The sequence below is a fragment of the Anser cygnoides genome, chromosome 2 (genome assembly GCF_040182565.1).
Source record: "Anser cygnoides isolate HZ-2024a breed goose chromosome 2, Taihu_goose_T2T_genome, whole genome shotgun sequence".
Classification (NCBI taxonomy): domain Eukaryota; kingdom Metazoa; phylum Chordata; class Aves; order Anseriformes; family Anatidae; genus Anser; species Anser cygnoides.
This window is the reverse complement of record NC_089874.1, coordinates 86,734,420-86,755,219: the sequence shown is the minus strand read 5'-3', so window position 1 is coordinate 86,755,219 and position 20,800 is coordinate 86,734,420. Positions and strand designations below refer to the sequence as shown.

The 20,800-nt window shown below is 38.9% G+C and overlaps 1 protein-coding gene across 12 annotated transcripts in view; it reads right to left on the bottom strand.

Moving 5' to 3' along the window:
• Window positions 1–20,800, bottom strand: part of CTNND2 (catenin delta 2) — a 648,554-nt gene that overhangs the window by 231,475 nt on the left and 396,279 nt on the right. For all 12 annotated transcript variants that reach the window (XR_010829527.1, XM_066992559.1, XM_066992566.1 and 9 more), the window contains one exon: window positions 6,600–6,852. Coding sequence is in view for 11 of the 12 variants with exons in the window: in XM_066992559.1 (XP_066848660.1) it covers window positions 6,600–6,852 (253 nt within the window). In the remaining variant the exon portion in view is untranslated. The remainder of the gene's footprint in view (window positions 1–6,599; window positions 6,853–20,800) is intronic.

The window sequence follows — 20,800 nt, the reverse complement described above, 5'->3', positions numbered from 1 at the left end:
TCCTATGGATCCGAGAGAAAGGAGATTGCTAAAAAGTATGGGCCAAATCCAATTAAAAAAAACACACACACAAAAAAAGCTACAGATGATGCTTCTACGCACACCAAATCACATATTGTGAACTGGGGAATGACTCCACCTCTGTCCAGTGATTCCCCAGTCATTTTGAAACTACCCTGATGTAAGCAGTGGAAAGAGACAAACTGTTGGCATATACAGGAATGTTTTTACAAGTTCTGGGTGCTACTCCTCCACCGTAAGTTGACCCACATTGGATCACTTAGCACCTTGTTAATTGTGCCATGCCTGACTCGGAACTAAATATTCTTAATGCAAGTCTTTTCCAGCCAAGGTTTCCAGCCAAATCAGTCTACTGAAATTCTAAGTTAACAGACTATAAAATAATCAGTGAACCCCACGTCAACCATTTTAAATAAGCAGGTTTCATCCTTATTTACTAAAAGCTAAAAGGGGAAAGAGATCTCTGGTTAGTTTTCAGCTCTTCCACCTTTTCTCAAAGCGATTTTGCAGGCTAATTAAAAATTCATGCCATTTATATAGAAAAGATCTGTATGAAGAACTGCAATTTGCTCTGGACTTGCTAGTCTTGAATTGTGTGTATTTTTGTCCTGTTTAGACATTGATTTTATTTTCTCATTAAGGCCATTTTTTCTTACTCAGAGGAATATACATGAAATCCTGAGAGACTGTACCATTTTCACATAGGGAAAATTAACCAGATGTTCTTTTCTGAAGGAAAGACATACTTAACCACAGCGTTACAAAACAGTCGCTCTCAAAAAGCATCTGCTCGGTTCTGCCAATACAAGTCTTGGTCCTTACAAATTTGCTGTACAAAATTCTTCGCAGGGTGTTAGCAGGACCACAGAAGCTGAAGCATTAAATTTCTGGAACTAAGCCTATGTTGCCAAACATACACATGCTCAGATCCAGAAGAAATGTTTCCCATGGCTTCCCCACTACCACCATCTTCGGAGAACTTTCCCGTCCACTTTACTCCTCATTTCAGAGGAGAGTAAGAGAGACCTTTGAAAACTATTGAGTGAAAAGGAGACTTGCCTCTTGCATATATAGAATGGGAGTACATCTGCAAGCCATGCTTTGTCTCATTCTCACCAGGAATACAACTTCAGTCTTCTACCTCTTGGGTTTGAGAGAGATGCTCTGGTACCCCAGCTCTACCCCACCCCCCAACACAGACACACACACTCTATCTGCCCAAACTGTTTTAATGTAATTAATTCAGTATCAGAGATATTGATGTGATAGTTGGTGGTAAAGGCTTTAGCCTGGGATGGGGTAGACCGGTCCTTGCTGGGATAAATAACTACTGCAAGCTGCATTCCACCAGGAAGGACAGACACCCACCAACAGTATGTTGGACTCTGAAAGCCCAAGTGCACATCTCAGCACTGAACACGGCAGGGCTAGACACTGTCACCACTGGCTATTCTGTGATCACAGAATCATTAACGTTGGAAGAGACCTTCAAGACCATCTGGTCCAACCATCCCCCTACCACCAATATCACCCAGTAAACCATGTCCCTAAGCACCACGTCCAACCTTTCCTTGAACACCCCCAGGGACGATGATCATAGCAAGCCCTTCTCCCTCTGCCCAAGTTTCTTTCCGTGTGTGACAACCCTTCCTGAAGGAGCTACCAGACACACTCTCACAAAAATGCCCAAGCTCCCACACATGCAGGTTTACACTTACTTTCTTACCTTGTCACACTGTTCTAATGCCTGGCTGTTATTCAGATTTACAGCAGACTAACACCATTAACACTGAGACAATCCTTGGAACAAAGCAAGATTAAATATATGGTAAAGACTCCTGCAGAAACATTTACCCTTTAACAGGCCATGTTCCAAACTGCGTGTGCTGATCTCACAGGCACTTTTACTGGAACACAGAAGTTAACTAGAGTTTATTTTACCTCTGTCACAACTCCTACAGAAAAGAAAGCTTTCTAGCTTGCATTTTGGAAACACAGCACATTTTTTGGAAAAAAGAAAATGGAAAAAGAAAAATATACCAACAAGATAAGTTTTGAAATTTACAGTCCATACAGAATGTTCTGATCTAATTTATTTCCTTTCATAAGTGGAAAGAAAGCCAATCTTAAAGTTTAGAAAATAGGCAGCCAGCACCTCCATTTTCTGCTTAGGAGGAAAATTACAGCGAGCAGAGGTAACGAAATGGGATGTGGGCTCTGAATGCACGGAATGAAGCAGAAACGTCTCTGGGTATTACAGCTCAATCATGCAGTACCTGGAAAGCTCCGTCACTTTGTTGACCTATGCCCAGACAGTTCTAAAGCAAGAACTGCTGAGAGAAAGTTGGATTTAACTTTTTTTTTTCTTCCGCAGTTGCAACATGATTTCAATGCTACTGTTGGTATTAGTTTTCCTTTCTTTTTCCCTAAAAACAAAAAGTGCAATCATTGTTGCAGTCTGCACTTTGCAGCTGTGTTCACCAAATGAGACCATTTCTCCCAAAGAAAAAGTTCTAAGGGATACATATCCTGGGAAAGGGGATCCCTTGAAGCAATATTGTTAAGTGTAGATTAATGTAATGCAAATGGACATCTGAACACTGAAATTCATTTTGATAGCCTTCACAGAGCATTTTTCACAAAATTCTTCTAACTCAGCATCTTGCCATTCTGAGGGGAAAAAATATTTGTGTATATATGAGTGTAAATAAAATCAGGTAAGAATAAAAGAAGAGTCACAAAACAGTGAAAGACATGTCAACTCAGCCCATCAAAACAGACACAGAGTTCAAAACCAAAACTACTGCTACTACAAAATGTCATTGGTATATACTCAGCTGAAAGATACGAAAATTATGTATTTTTCACCTCTTATGCAGCTGGTATGATTCATCAGGAATGATACATATGCATGGTTTTGTAGTAATTCAAAAACTCAAAAATTAAGTAATTTTAATTTACACATATTTTGGAGTAGAAATTGGAAGGTACACAGACTGACAATTGCATACTAACATTTACATTTTTAGGGCTCCCCAGCTGACCTAAATTCTAGGGATGGACAGACCTTAAATAATTTATTGGTGCTTAGGGACAGATTGATCCTTCTTAAACAAAAGTAGGGTAGAAAATACAGCGAGCATATATTTCCAATACTTTAAAATACAACTTCTCTCGTTCACAGTTTAATAAGAAACAAAAGCAAGACAACAGTTAGAAAATAAATCATTGTTATGCTCTCACCCCCTTTCTATGCCACATTTTCATGTAGCAAATTATGGCATGAAACAGTTTATATCACATCTCTACTGCATATTTCTGTTCCTTTTTTGACCTGAAGTATATAAGGATGCTCTGAAGAATCAACCTGTAAATTGTCTTTGATATTTGACGTCTATTTTTCCATACACACAAGTTTTATTTCTGGCAGGTGGTAAGAAAAGGGGGCTCATTTCCTTTCTAAATAACGCAAATCATCAGACTCTCTGCCAGTATAGATGCATGTAGTCCTCACTGTCTTCACTACGTCAGTTCATACCATCTAAGTCTAAGTTAAAAATTATCCACTACCACAAACCTGATAATAAGTATTCTGATACATTTTGGAAATATTTTTTTTCCTAAACTTTAAGTTAATGAATATTACACTGCATTTTATGACAGTTGGATGATGGAGAACAGATGTTGAGCTAAAATTTCATTCGCCAAACGTCAGCTCAGAACATGTATGTAAAACGACAGTATTAGTAATCCAAACTACACAGTGAAAACAATGGAAAAAATTGTCAATTACTTCAGTGCCTGCCAACCATTTTTCTTGGACTTCAGATGGAAATCCCAGCTGAACTGAAGTCTAGAAAATAATGTTCAGTTTTAGAAACCATAATTGCTTATTAAGATAAGTATATTCTCTTCTGGGCATCTATTTTTTATCCTGAACTGACTGACATAAAGCAAATGCTGTTCAAAAGTCTGCAATTAATATGCTTTTGTCTTGCAGTTTTCTCTGCCGCCAGTGAACCCTTGTTTGGACATGTAGGCTTAGTGTCTGAAAATTATGCTTGCCACTCTCCTCAACAACTATGCAAGATCTTTTTAAAACAGACAAACCAACCGACCAACCACAAAAGCAGCAACAGCTCTGTAAAGACGCTCAAGATTTATCATTTTCTCAAGTCCAGCTACTGGCCAACATGTTTCTTGTTTCTTTCTGCCTAAGATATAAACGATAACCCTTTGAACAATACAATGAAACTTGACACAGCTACTGAAAGTTGTTCTTATATGAGACATATTCTCATTCTCCTAATTAAAACCACTACCTATAATTGTATTTCCTATGTGCTACTATATAAAGTTCTGTCCTTAAATTTTTTTCAAGCATCTGCAGTCATCTGTCCCCTCTTTTCCATGCTTGTAATTTATCCAAGATTTTGTACTTTATCCATAGAAATCAACATTAACAGTCTCCTGACCACTTTTATTTCTTTTCTGCATGCTCTTTCTAATTTTTCACAATCTTTCCAGTCTTTGAACTATCAGCAACTGCTATACTCCTCAAGAAGTTTCACAAAGCAGCCTGCCTAGGTGGACTATAGCTTCTGGGTACTAAGCCACAACATAACCACTAATATTCTTGACATTGCTTTATAAGAATTATTCTGCATCTACAAGTAAGGGCAGCAAAATTAAGTGATGGATACCATGCACAGTCTCATTCATCCATAGACTAAGTATAACACAAACCTCTTCTGCAGAAATGATTTTGTGAAAAATCCCAATTCATTTGTGATCATAACAAAAGGGTATTTAATGACTCCAAGATTTTATCAAATTCAGCTTATACCTGGATGTCTACTTGCTGCTACTTTACCTAAAGAAATCAATACTCATGAACGCACAAATGATCACAATACAAGAAAATGAAAAAACTGCCAAATGAAAAATCCGCAGGAGAAAACCTTCTTTTACAAGCACATTTCATAGGCAGTAACTGACTATCAGTTTCAAAGTGATTGCAGAGCAACTAAACAGAGGTGACCTTTTATTTTAAATAGACATAATATCTAGCACCTGTAGAGATACTGCAAATATGTCTTTCTTGTCTATTTGGAATAGTGCCTTCAGTAACATCATGCATTTCCTAAGAACATTTCATATGGATTACTGTCATTTTTCCTCTGGTTTAGTGCACTCCTAAAGCAATTTTCTTTAAGTTTGAAAATAAGACATTTACAAAGCAAAGCTTTTTTTCTTTCATGAGCTTTTATATTCTGGAACACAAACGTGTCGGAACATCAAGGTTTCAGAAACAGACCATTTCTCTCTGGTTACCAATGCTTGTTCTGGGGCAAGGGGAAAAAGGGTAGGAATTGAGTTCATATTTTTTCAAATTTCTGGAGGAATATCAAAAGCTAACGAAAAACATTGAAGATGGAAGTTTTCTCAAAAAGTAAAACTCTGTAGTAGCTGTAGTGGTCATGAGCTGTGATACTTTTGACGTGCCTTAATATTTATCTACTCTGGGGTTTTGGGAGAGGGAGAGAGAACTTCTATGATGTTAATCGTGTAGAGAGATCAGGTTGTGGATATTGGGTTTTTAATGCAGCAAGAGAAGCCTTTGCAAATTGTTAAACACCTCTACCATTTTTGCTGGGAGCAAATTTTTGGGTTCTCTTATCATGTATTACATGTAACAATAAATAAATACTTCACACCATCTGCCACAGTGGAAAAAAAAACCAAACCAAAACTTGTATAAATTAACATTTATGATGGGCTTAAACTTAAGTTACCAAAAATACCTGTTCTCTTTTCCATCAGAAAATTAAAGAAAATCACGAAGTGCATCAAGGATTGTAGTCAGCATTTCTATTATCGTTACCATGGAATTCAAAGCATTCGCCAGAAAACCCTCTCTATAATCTGTCCACCTGTGTGCCTGCTTGGCATATGCATGGCTATAAAGTTTCTCCTTGCACCTTCCCTAGGCATATGAACATATCTCGATGGACATGCACATACATTCTGCTACCTCATACCAGCATTAGAAGCTTGCACAAGACACAGGGTGAAGCACAAACCTGACACCACAGGCTGTTTCACATCACTCAGTCTCATCATCTAATACCAGAATATCCTTTTAAGCAGCTTTTGTGAATATTCACTGCAGAAAAACCAACACCCGTAACAACTCCTGCCCAAGGAGTGACTTGAAAGTTCAATCCAAAATGGTTAGTCAAAACAGTCATACCACTCCTTCCATTTTCAGAAAAAAAATCATTTCTCAGAAGACTTTGAGAAGCGCCAGTACTTGAAAGCAGGGTAAATATACATATCCAAGACAACACCTATCACTTCGTTTCAAAGAAGAGCTCATGAGAGCCTTCCAAGGCAAAGCATTAGAACAAAATTGTTATAGAAACAAAATTTTATACTTACAATCAGGTTTCGGGTTGTGGCATTTTTTGTTGTTGTATTTTTGGTGGTGATATTCAGTAGCGGAAACACACAAAGCAAACTGCAATTTCAAACCTCTGCACAAACAAGAAATAGTAGACAATTAAGGTTTCACCCACCTGGGATCTTTCTGAATGCTATCAATGGAAGGTGACCTAGCCAAGGTCCCCTCAGGTGGGATGGCTGGCCCAGATTTGCTGTATGGTGATTCAACAGAAGGACAATACTGCAGCTGTCGGTAGGGGTCTGCGTAATTGGAGGCTGGGCCTGCAGCATAGCTGGCCCTCTGGAAGGTCGCGGTTGCGTTCTGTGTGCCGTGTTGACTGCCTGTGCGCTGTAAGGGTACGGAGTCGACACCAGGGGAAGATGGGGCTACGACAGGAAAGTAGGGACAAAGTAAAAAATTGAGGACCTGTTCACAGAAATGGTTAACCAGGTCTAGGCAGAGGAAAAAAAAACACACACATATAAAACAGGGGTTCAAAAAGAATGAGAAAAAAAACAAAACAAACAAAGAACATCGTCATTTCCAAAACCATTGAAGTAAATAACTGTCAAATGAATTTCTAAAAGACATGCCACTCCTGCACTAGAAGGTCTCTAACACCAGCTAAACAGACCATGACAGTGCTTTTCACTTGGGGTTTTACTTGCACTAACCTGGAACAAAACAAGTGCAGAAAAGCATGGGACTAGTCAAACTAGGATTTATAAACACCAGCACATGAGGCTTTTGCAGTCCTTCGAAAGGTGGATGGAAGCAGAAGGAACATCAAATCAGGCTCAGGAGGCCAAATTGCCATGGACAGCTCTACGGCAGACGAAATGGACAGCCATGGCCAGCTCAAATTGATAGTCCTGCTATTGGTGAAACAGGTAAAACCAGACACCTGCCACTGACTGTTACTGTGCACACTTCAGTAACTTTTTTTTTTTTTTTTTTTTTTAAACTTTCCTTCTTCGTATTTCATCGTGAAGACGACTTAGAGGACTGCTACCACTACCTGAGTCTGCAAAAGAGCCAAGTATGAGGTGCCCACATAGATGTCTTAATTCATGTCAGCAACGGTTGTGCGCTGAGTTCAAGATTATTGTATTAGCAGGTTTGAGCGGCTTACTTACAGATTTAAACTGACTTAATGCTTTTGCGACTCAAAAATCTCACTAATCTCCCTCGGAGCCCATTATCTTCCTGTTATACCACAGTGTAATAAGGATGTGGTCGCCTTTGTGATTCTTATTAAATACGCAATATTTTTCAACCAAGGTCCAGTTAATGGCAAATGGCTTTGCACTGTAAGTGCTAGAGGAGCAACACCCATGTGATCTTTGGCCTGGAAACAAATACAAATTAAAAACTGGCTTGGACTCTCTGAAGTGGCAAATAAATTCTTCGCGGCTCCCACTTCCCCTTGGCCCAAGACCACAAGAGCACTTTTGCAAGCAGGAATGGGCCTACCTTCAGGATTAGTTTTAGCTGGGTCAAATTCATACACAGAACTGTATAGGCAAAATTGCATATTCAAGTGGCAGGTTTTAGTAAAATATTTCCCAATCTTTTCTGATTAACATGTACATTGACACTTTAGGATGGTAAATATTTTCAGTATACTATATATCCACAAAAAGGACTTTAAGCATTTTATCTCGAAGTGGCAGCAGATGAAATACACTGAGCTTAAAATAAAATTACTGCAGTTTTGTCTGAGCTAGCACAGGCCAGAAATTACAACGCCTGAACATTTTAAATTTTCAAACAAATTAAACATTCAAATTCTGCCTTTTCATTTTTTTCCCCGCGGTTCTCAAGTATAGCACTTTAAGATAACAAGTATGATCTTATAACTTTGTTACAAACATATATAAGAGGGATTACCTTGACATAAACACTCAGCAACATTTTAAAAGCACTGTTTTTAATTGCTAGTATATAATTCCTCGAGAAATGAGTAATAAAGACACAGAGACCTTTTCGTAAAAATGCGTCAGTTAAAATGCAAGAACATTTCATATTTCAAGTTCAAGAAAATGCATACTGAAACATCTCATGCATAAATCATTCCAAACTCAATGTTATGAAGACATAAGAACATCATCACCTTTTAACAGAAAATACACAATTCAAACCCAAAATTTGGTACCTTATGAGAAAAAGTGAAAAAGTTAGAGAATATACTGGAAATGTTTTCAAGTGAAAAAGCAAAAACTGAATTGTACACTGACATAGCATACTTATAAGAATTGCCAATACGCAGAATATCCTGCTGTTGACACATATGGGGAATTGCACAAAAACCCAACAACGCTAACAATGCTGAAAACAAGAACTCATTGTAATGGAGATTGCTTTTTGACATATTCCAGCCTATTTCCCTTCCTTTCTTTCGCAAGGCAGTTCAATGGAAATTGTGTTTGTTTTTAATTTCTTTAAAAACTTTTCTATTTTCTCGTTTGTCTGTTTATCAAAATAGGTATTTATATGAACCAAAACTAGCTGTCACCCTAACACCTACGTGCTTTTTGAGTCACTCTGATTCATTTCTCTAATTATCTTCCTAACAGACTTACTTCCTTTTGAATTTCTTCACAATGAACACAGAACTACCAGAGTTAGAATATGAAAATGAAACAAATCTATGATTTAGCTGCGCGTCCACATATCAGCTTGTTTGGTCAAGGTTAGATCAATTTGGAAAAGAAAAAAAACACTCACTTAAGAATAGCTTCTACATTTAACTAGATTAGAGTCATGGACTGTAAAGAGTTCAGTTTTAATAGACATTTTTACATGAACAGTTTCAAGTAAAACCGAAGAAAGGCATCTACCAAGCAATTACTGTTGCTTAAGTAAATTCTTTTAGCAGCCATATTTATTCATCAAAGTGTGGCTCTTCAGTCTATGACAAAGACTGCATTTATTGAGAATTTCCTTGGATTTAGGGCATATAAACATCAAAATCATAGCTATTATGTCTTTCAAAAAAGAAAAGTAAAGTCCATTTGCATCACCCAGAGACATTTAATCTTCAGTGAGCACAGGGTAATCCGCAGGCACATACAGCGGACTGGAGAGCATTCACATACCAGCTACATCTGCAGATGATCGTGCAACCTATTAACATATTTTTAAATTGAAAGCACTTACCCGTTCCTCTAACTTTTGCATTTGACTTCTCTCATCCTAAACCAAAGTCAGATACAGCCGTAACCACACAGCTACACCTGGACCAGGCCTGGCTCGCCACCGGCCAGAGGCAATGCTACTTGGGCAAGGACCAGGGCTTCACCCCAGCAAGGGAAGAGAGGGAAGAGAGGAGGTGTAGCAGAAGTGCTGTCCAAAGAGACACGTGCCAGCCACCAACCCAGCCTTTCTGGGACCTGGTCTGGCCAAAGCAGGTACATGGCCAAACCATGCTGTTGCCCTGGGTCTATTCTGCCTCTGCATACCTCTGAAGGTAAAACCAGAAGTGGTGACCAGACTGTGAAGAGGTAGGACTACTTTTGTGGACACCTTCAATCCCAAACTTCTCTTTAAAGAGAAGTCTTCAGTCTTCAACAGTCTCAAAACTGAGATCAGGATTAAAAAAAAAAAAAAAGAAACAAAGTATCTCAAAACCTTATTTCATCTTGCTTATTTCTTCTTCCTAAGTCACCACACATCATTTTTAATAGTTATTGCAGCCTTTCTAAAGGCTGCAATAACACTTTCTAAAAACTTCCATGGAAATTCTGTGGCTAAATGTTAGATAAAGTCTCAGAAACTCTCATGTAACTTGTCCAGCAGTTCCTGAGACCCAGCTGCAGAGCACAGCTCCTGCCAGCAGCCCCCTCCATGCAGGGATGGGGACTGCATGCTACAAACCTGAGTCTAGCTGGCACGGAGTAAGGCCAGAGCATCCACTCTGCATCGCAGTTAACAGACGCTGGATACAATAAACAACATGTTCAGAAGCAGGCCAGTAAAACCCTATGCATTCATGCTATTTTAAGCTTCAGTTCAATACAGGAACAATGCTTGAAGAAAATTTGAATTTTGGGTTACAAAAGGAGTTTCACCAAGAAGTTCCAAAGTGAACATTTCAAACTGTGCAAACCCAGAGCTACAGTCTCAAAGAGATTTCAATTTGTCACCTAAAGACTGCTTTTAAGATTTTGTTTTAGCTTGGCAAGTCATTCATGCCTTAGAAGTACCATATCGTCTCAAGCCTTCACTACTGCAGTACCGAAAATCATAACCCCAGAGAACGGAGGATACCATACAAATATTTAATACGTTCTTACGAATTTTCACCCAAGACAATAAATAAAGAGCCCTTGTTAACTACAGTGAAAATCCTCAAACAACTTGATATGTTACAGTTCTCTTAACTGCAGAAACAGCACGTAGAGGAGCCAGCCTATATCATTTCCTGCAGCTTTTGCTTAGTATAAAAACACACAAGTTTTATATTATATTAACACTGAAAAATTAGGTGCATCTCTAAATGCACTCATAGGCTCTTAACGAGATACTTAACTCAGAAATTCACTTTTAGATTATGTATGTTATTTTCAAATCTATAACATCTCAGGAAAGCAAGGAAAACCGAAAATCAAGAATATGCTGATTTAGACAGGGAGGGTATTGCACCACACCTAAGCATCTTAGGGAGACCAAATACATGTAAGAACTGCTAAGAAGTTCAGAATTCCTAAGTCAGGGGAAATTTCGTTAGCATATATAGGATCAGACCTTCAAAAAGGATAAACTCGTTTATGAGATTTATCTTACTACACCTTCTTGCTGAAGATTACTTGGCTGATACTACTGTTTGACATATAAATAACACCTTGTAAAAAAAACTTTCTTCTCTGTACTCTGTGCTCAGCTCACGTGTTCACCTTCTCCTTGTGCCTTTTATAAAAGTTTTGAATTCTTCAATTCAGAATTTATTTATTTAGGAACTAATTTGCACCTGCAGTTGATTCTTACTGTTGTGTGAAAACTGAATTTTTTCAAAAAATTGGACCCCAGTAAGACATCCTTTGGTGCAAGGTATGTCCATCTTCCCTCTATGAGTTCAAAAATGATATAATTGCAGTGCCTTCTGTTGGTAGCAAATGTACAGAAAGATTTATAAAGCAGGTACTTTTCCCATCTGATACACTGTAAAAATAACAGTGTATTCTCTATAAATTAGGAAACAGAATTCATCAGCTTTGAGGGATACAAACACTTCTTATCTCTAAATGTTAACTATGTTTTTCTGTGTCCCTTCCTCGACACATATTTTAATAAAAATAATAATATCCAAAGCAAACCAGGAGCAAATCAGCAATCCCAAGTAGTCAAGTTTAACACTGTTCAATATGTATGGCATTACGAATACGCTAAATTTGCTTAGCAGTTAAAACAAAGAATCACTTTTCCACATGGGAAGATTAGGATTTTAGAAATATATACAGTTGGGAGGAAGAGGAAAAAAAACACAATACTATAGTTGATACTAGTAAGACCCTCTAAAATAATTAAGATTTTATGAAAGCACAATCATATCCTCTGTGAGAAGTATAACTGCACAAGGAATTTCATACTTTAAACATGAGAAAAGACCAAAAAAGCACTAAAGGATTTCAGGATATAAAGCTTCAATTTAGATTTAAAATACTCAGGACCTTATACAAATATCAACAGCACAGAGGGGCTCTGTAGCTTGGGAAATTTGTAACAGTTTCCTGATTAATTCTAATCAGGAAAGACAGTCCAAATTATTCCAACTTTCATCTTTCGTTTTCCATCATCTTATCCCTCTCTTCTCTGTGTTGTCCTCTTTAGTTGCTGATCCTGCAATCAAAATTCCAGTTTCCAAATTCCATATTTATTCTCAGCCAGAACAGAAATAATAAGGATCTCTAATTAAGTTTTCCCCTTGCATCCTCACAGGACAGCCTCTTTCCTCCATCTCCTCTTAGCACATCATCCGTTTAGGACTTCCAGGATTGCATTGAACTCCACAGAACCAACTGCAAAAGCGTCTTTCCCTCTATCACCTCGACCTTCTGTCCCTCTCTCAGCAGTTTCTAGACTCAGCTACTCACATTCCCTAATTCTTTCTGCTGGCTCCACCATCTCCAGATGCTCATACGCTGTGTATCTCAGGGGAGATAACAACGTCCTTCTCTCCAGTCAGCTCCAACACGCTCAGCTCAGTGCCTTCAACAGCCAGGGCACAGCAAACAGCTACACTCTTTGCTGTACCAGGTATTTCCTTTTAGGGGAACTTAACATGTAATACAGGGAAAATAAAAGTAAAGCAAAGAAGCAGAAACTGGACAGAATGGTACTTTGCAAAAAGTACCCACGAACATGTTAAAATTCCCATAGGTACTGGATATACCTGTTACATCTACTTGTAATTAATGTGTGCAGGTGCTGTTCAAAGCACCTATTCAGATTATTTTTTAATTAGATATTTCCAATGACATGGTAAGAAGAAAGACTTTTTATCAAAGTAATGTGCACGCCTCCTCCAGATGATATCACAGGAGACTTAGGTTGTTCATAGTTTCCTATCCCACCTTCAAAATCCAAGGTAGTTATTTAACCACTACACGATTAGTACTTCTGGAAATATTCAGTACATCTCTAAGTTAGTTAAAAGAACCATTCCTGGCAGCTGCCAACTACTAAGCCTAATAAAGTTCATAAACCTACTCAATGTGATTGCATGCCCCAGTGATGACTTCATACCTATTTGCTATTTTGATTATTTCACAATCTTAAAATCATCTCCTGATCATCGCTGTATTTACATGCCACTGTTTTGTTGGACAACAACTCCTTACGCCCTTGAAACCAAGGTACGTGGTTTCAGTGAAGGAAACAAGGAATGCACTTGTGCTCTGCATATGGTCATATTTAATAAATTCTGTTTCAATGCAAAAAAATCTATAATCATTGAAGACTGAAGAACTGAAGTTGCTACTAGAATCATTTAGGTTGGAAAAGACCTCTAAGATCATCTGGTTCAACCTTTAACCTAGCACTGCCAAGCCTACCACTAAACCACGTCCCTGAGCACCACACCTGCATGTCTTTTGAAGGCCTCCAGGGATGGTGACTCAACCGCTTCCCTGGGCAACCCATTCCAATGCCTCACAACCTTTCCAGTGAAGAAATGTTTCCTAATATCCAACCTTAACCTCCCCTGGTACAATACGAGGCAATTTCCTCTTGTTGTATTGCCTGGGAGAAGAGACCGATCCCCACGCCGTTACAACCTCCTTCGAGGTAGTTGTAGAGAGCAATAAGGTCTCCCCTGAGCCTCCTCTTCTCCAGACTAAACCCCAGCTCCCTCAGCCGCTCCTCATAGGACTTGTGTTCCAGGCCCTTCACCAGCTTCGTTGCCCTTCTCTGGACACGCTCCAGGGCCTTGATGTCCTTCTCGTACCGAGGGGCCCAAAGCTGAACACAGTACTCGAGGTGCGGCCTCACCAGAGCTGAGTACAGGTGGATGATCACCTCCCTGTTCCTGCTGGCTACGCTGTTTCTGATACTGCACTGATGTATCCTTTCATTTTAATTTTCTCAAAGCCTTTTTAGACCTGACATTAACTGTTACAAGGCTCAAAGTTCCTTTGCTTAGAAACTGATGCTTCCCACTGATTCTTCCTGTATTACAGAAAAAAATACCGTGCTCTCTGTTTCTGAGCTACTCCTCTGTTTACAGAACAACTGGTGTCTGGTCACTTTGAAGGCTTCTTTTGTCTATACTGTTCCACTTCAGTTTGAACATTCTCACACTGTGTCTTAGTTTCCCTTTTGTGCTTACTTTTCTTTTGAAATACAAATTTATTTTTTCCCCCTTTTAATCTTCCCCCTTCTACCGGGGGAAGATGCACACTGATATTGCTTTACCCTTAGCATATGGAATAATTTTCTTGATCACCAATTTAGACTTGGCATTTCTTTACTAGGAATCATTTTATTTAAGGCTTCAAGTATGTGACCAGCAAGCATCAATCTGAAGTCACCCATTTCCATTAGGGTTTGCAATGGCAATGAATACATACCTTATGAATAAAGACATCTGAAAGAATATTTGTACCTCTAAACAAAAAAAAAAAAAAAAAAAAGAAATAGGCACAAAAATACTTCAGGCAACAACATTACTAACAGAATTTGTATCTTAGTGATCTGTATTTCAGTTTAGTAAATACAGGGCCTAAAATGAAAGAGTTATAATGAAACTTTATTTGCAACAATGTTTTAAAGGCTTCATTGAAACCTGATGAAGTCAAAACCTGAATGCAGCCTCCTTCTCAGACAGGTCTGTTACAAGGCTTCACTGCTGTGCCTCACCTCACGCCCCCATACCCACAACTTTTTCAAAATATGTATCCTTCCCTTCAATCATCTTTCACCATCAGGTTCCAAAGTTATGGGATGCCCATCACAATAATACGATCTGTATCTCAAAAGCGTGTATTGCTAAAGTATCATTTTGAGATCCATGTAGTTTTCTGAGGGGACACCAAGATTTTATGCAGATTAAAAACCTTTTTTTTTTCTTTTTACAATCAAGAAAGGCAGAAGCCATGACCTTCTCAAGTTTTCAATATAAAAAAAATTAAAAATGCCTTTCCACCTTCAGAAACTGACTGAATTTTAAGACTGACAGATTTTAATCTCCACTAATTTATGCAGCTTGCCTTCTCAGACTCTCAGATTTCTAGCATGCTTCAACATGCTTCTCTGCACAAAAAAAAAAAATGGTGCGTCCACATAAACATGATAATCAGATGCCAACTTTGGCTGCTAAAGGTATTCTGCCAAGATCTTTTCTCAGATCGCTTCTCATCTCTCTGAATTGCACCCCCTCAATTTGGGGAGAATATGCAGTTTAATTCATTTGTCACATGAGCATTTAAAAAGAGAAAGTATCAACTGCTGATGCCCTTGAAAGCAACTGCCTTTTCAGACTTGAAGATATTAAAATTCATCACGCCCATTTTCTCACTGGAGATAAAATTCAACCCTGAGCAATGGTACAACAGAAGACATATCCATCACTTTAGCCCTCTGTAGTACAACATGGTTTCTTTCACCTTGTGCACATGGAATATAATGACCATAACCATTATAAAACCCGATCAAAGCAAAAAAGACAACCAATGCTACTAAGTGTCGACAAGCAACTAAATTTCTACTTCTACTCCAAATTCACCTTCTCTTGAAATCTGTTACAAGTTTCTTTTCCAGCCAGCCAGCATAAAACAAAGGCACGGACCAAAGTCACAATTATTATCACAAAATGTTAAAAAAAAAGACAGTAACACATCAACAGATTAAAAATTTCCACATGTTGCGGAAACCTGTCTTCTCCTTCAGATTTTGACATCTTCCTAATAAGTACGCTATAATCCCAAGTTATAAAATGGTTATTTGTTGTTATTCTTTAGGACAGAGTAATGAACTTCAGCTATTTTAATTAACGTTTTTGACTTAAGAATATAGTTATTTTATTAATAAATTAGTCATAGTTGTATTCCAGTGTCAGACCACACATCTGTATATCTTAAAAATACTAACCTAAGTTCTGCAAATGATAGTTCGAAAGTTGATGGACCCATTAGAGTGAAAACTATCTTTGAATCCTTTATCTACTTGTAAAAACTCCAGCCCTACATGCACAATGCTGAAACGATGATGAGAGGAAGAGATTACCTATAAAAGTAGGTACTCTTAAAAAATAATAATAAAAATACAGCTTCAGTTAAAAATTATAATGGGCTGGTGATTTTTAAGAGTGGCTTTAAATACAATGCTGCAGAAAGAATGATGCTTTAACAAAAGCATTAGCCCTCCTGAAGACATTACTGGGTAGCTACCTCAGGCACAGCATTGTGTTTTCATTCAGCAAGTATTTACAAGGAGATTTATGAAATGTGTTTGAATCATTTCTTATTTCATAAAGGACAGCCTTCTACTCCTGTACAACAATGAAGTAAGTAAAAGATAATAGATATAGTCCTGTATCACTGAAGTCTAGTGTGACCAGGCTTTAACCTACCTGAAACTGCAGCTATAGAGTAAACAGTTGATTAATACACACTTTCTGACAGAGAGTAGTCACTGTATTTTCTCCATAGAGGCAGATGAGATTTACAGGGTATGTACTTCCCTGAGACTCAAAAGCATGGCCAAAAATTTATAATCATACTTCTACCTCGATGGGTGGCAAAAGTTAAGGGACGTCTAAGATGCATTAGACATACTTTGAGTCATCCCACTATCGAAAAAAAGAGCACAGAAAAATTAGAAAATACGTAGGGCATACCACAAACCTCTGGAGGTACTCTGTTTATGAGACAGAGGAAGGAGGCTGTGAATGCTAACAATTTTGACAAGTTTCTATTCTGAGCAACAGTGAAATCTGGGCTACCTTCAGATAGGTATGATATTCCTCCATGGAACTTAACCACGGGCTTCATACTTTAAAGAACCTTATTTAGAGGAAAGTTTCTCCACTCTAAGGGGGATATTGCTAACAGATTACAAAGGTGGATCTGCAGAGTTTTCATCTCCTGTCACTTTGCTCCCTCTCCCACCGCTCTTGTCCACAGCTTTACAGGGACCACTGAAATTCAAAGCAACGTCTTTCATTATTGTCCTTCCAAATTGTAAATAGGAATGAAAAAAAAACACAATCCTTTCTCAGACAAGATACCATACAGTGTACCTGGAAGAAGAGAAGCCTTAGAACAAACATACAAGAATATAATCACAGATCAGGCTACACCAGACAACCAGGATCTATCAAATGAAATGGGATTATGCCTTCCCATTGCTTTGAAGTGATTTGTTATTTCTCTATGCAGATCACTGTGGTGTTCTGTGCTCAATTTACTTTGTACTGAAGATTTGTTCTCCACCTGTTTCCTATAATTCTCTCCCCCAAACCAATGTCATCAAGTGGATGTCAGTTAGGAATGCAGGTCTATTATCACAACATTACCAAACTAATAGAGATGCAGTGGTAGGAGTAATTTTTCTTTTTTAATTTCCCTGAAAACATTATGTCCTATAGCCAGATCTCCATGCCGTGTGATTTACCAGCATGATTCTCAATTAATCTGCAGCTGTGGCATCACAGTATGCCACTGAATATCACATCAACTTGTGACAAAACAAAAGACAAACCAAACCAAACAAACAAACCTGCCCCACAGCCAGGAAAAAAAAAAAAACACACACAAAAACACAATCTAAGCAGAAGTAAGTGATTTATAAGCTATTTATAACCTAACTATTGTACTTTAGGACTGAAAAAAAAATAAAGATTTGAGAAGCAGTATAACAGACAAAAGGTTTAATCCAAATGGGGTAAAAACTGGTTTTGATGTCGCTGCTCCTTTTTGGCTAAAGTGACAACTTTAAGCCCCAAATAAAGAAAAATGTGTTTGAAACTAAAGTTATCTTGCTACTTCCAGATTAAATATTTGTAGTACAGGAACTAGCATGCAACAGGTAGCTTCTCGTTAATAGCTAGATGTTATTCTGAAAGCAAAGTGAAACTATACCAATGTAACATGATGCTCATTGTAACACTTTAAAGACACTTAACTGCATGTAAGAGAAAAAATACATCATTTCCCTATTAATTCTCTAAAAATTCATTTTACTCATCAAGTCTGAAGTCCATGGAATTGAGTCATACAACTAGTTATCTAAATTCCAGTTCCATGACGAGAAGCAATACTAACACAAACTGGAAAAGAATGAGATAGCTGTGGGATGGCTGGGATATCAATGGCTCTCTGAAGCCTGTCGCTGGTGATGTGGAAGGCTGAAGTCCCAGGTTCGATTCCCAGAACTGATGCTACACGTGCTGACCTTGCAGCTGTAGAAATACTTTCTGTGAACCAAGCCCACTATATGGAATTCATCACAACAATAAAACTGGATTCCCAAAACATCGTTTTTACATAGTCCCATTTCAACATTAGAATTCTGTGCTAGTTTCCCAGATCTTTTTTCAGCACATTTAAATACTATATGACTTCAGTGATTTTAAATGGCTAAAACCAACAATTTTCCAAAGGGCTGATTGCTATAAGGTATTGTAAATTGCTATCAAAAAGACACAGCAAAAAGACAAAACAAAGTTTAAGCAACATTCTTATATTTGTTTTAGATATCATCTTAATACTGGTATAAACTATTTCAAAAGCAATAAAAAAAACTTTAGAAGCTTATGGTTAAAACGATTAAAGGACAGTTTATCTATGACAACGTAAAAATTGCTATCACTTTGTGATGCCACAAGATTACTATAAAGTAGGCTTAATTGTTCTTAAAAGATGAGTAAATCATTGTTTTACAGGATACAGACATCAACTTTCTTCACATGGACAATTTTCCAAATAACAGAAAATTGCTTTGCAATTTTAGAAAGAATTTTCACCTTGAAATAATGCTGATTGCTAAAAATATCAAATATATCCTATACTTTATTACATATGAAGATAAATATTTACAGTCTTGTGAAATTGATATAATTTAGGCCAAGTGGTACATCCTTTGTAGAACTGTGCTCCTTCTGAAAGGGATAAAGGAGCTAAGAGAAAACAGCTAAATTTTGGGAATTGCAGAAAGCCTAAGCTATACCAGCATTAAAAAAAAATATGTAAAAGAAACATACAGCAAGTGGTATTTTAAAAAGTCTGATGGATCGGTACTGCAGCAACATTTTGTACAGGAAGACAAACTCCAAGGGCTTGAGGCAAATGGCACATGGACCCCGCAGCAAGAGCAGGAGGTGGGTGGGAGCCATGCACCTGGGAGGCAATCAGACACCGAAGAGTGGGGGATGTATGGCCTCGCTCTGCTTGCGCAACTCAAATAAGGAGAGGAGCTCTGGGCCATTTGAACACTCACGAGCAACAAAATGAGCTGTACTCTCACAAAAACAGACAGTACAATCAGTTTTGGAAAGCCTGTTCCTGTCTAGGGCAGCAAAAAAGGGGTTTTGCTTCTCCCTCTCCTGCCTTTCCTTTGGGTCCTGAATAGACCTGATCTTCGCCACAGATACTTCGTAAGATGGAACACGGAGGGAGAAAGGAAAAAGAGCCCAGCCATGCTGCAAGAAAGCCACCAGCTCAGTGACAAGAAAGGGAACACCAATCGTGCTTGTAAATCCTTCCCCCAGCTACTGCCTGACCTCCAGGACAGCAAAAGCCAGGTATGAAGCAGCGGGCACCAGCATGGATCCTCTTGCTGTCCCTCCAGCAGCATGTCTGATCCCCGGCACGTGTCTGTGCCCCACTTCACTCAGGAAGGTCCCCAGGTCACCAGAGGAGCAGACTGGACTCCAAGAGCAAACACTGCCCCTACCCCACTAAAGCAATAGTTCTACGGACAAAAGATAACGTTAGCTAGGAAAGCGGCTCTGTGCTGCATGTGCCCCTTATGTGCTGACCACTGAAAGTAAACAAACCCCTGAAAGCTCCTGCAATAAGCACATCTTGCCCAGTCACCGCTGCTGAAGTGTGACACGCTCTCGGCAGACACAGGACCAGCCTACCACGGGTAACTCTTCCCTCCGAAAAGCACCCCCTCCAACTCGCCACATCAACACCACAGTGCTCTCCTGACTGCAGCCTCCCTCTGCACAGAAACCCAGCTGACAAGGAGCCCTGTTTCTGTTTTGCACTTGCTATCACAAATTCCACAAGCCTCTTCTCTTTGATCAGCATCCTCCACCACGGCACCCAGGAGGCAGCACAGCTTGTGGCGCCACAGCTTTTAACAAAAGACAGCTTCAGGCTGGTGGAGGCACTGAGATCCGACTTGAACAAGCTCGGGGAGACCTGATCTGAAGGAGAAGAGGCCAGAGGAGAAGCTGTAGGGCAGCCTAGCAGCTGCCTGAGCACACAGGGATGGATGTCAGGCAGCTTCAGAAGCAGCAGCAAGAAGTGCTGCAGGAGTGTCCCTGCCGCACACGCGCTCCCTGACAGATAAACCACACGCGGTAAATCCTTCACGTCCTGTGCCAAGCCACTGTTCAAAGGCAATGCGAATTTTGACAGCTTATCCTTCCACTGTTTGACTTCATTTGCAACAGATGTTTTGTTTTGCTGTCTCCTTTTTAACTTCAGCTATGCTGCACCTGTTCAACCACAGAGCCTACTCTCTCTCCTCCCACAATTTCCTCCCACCTCCCTGGAAAGCACAGAATGGTGCTCCAAACGCCTTACACACCCTGTCTTTTTCAAGAGGTACGTGTACCGGTCTGATCACCCAGCACTCAATTCTAACATCAACTGACTGCACGACCAT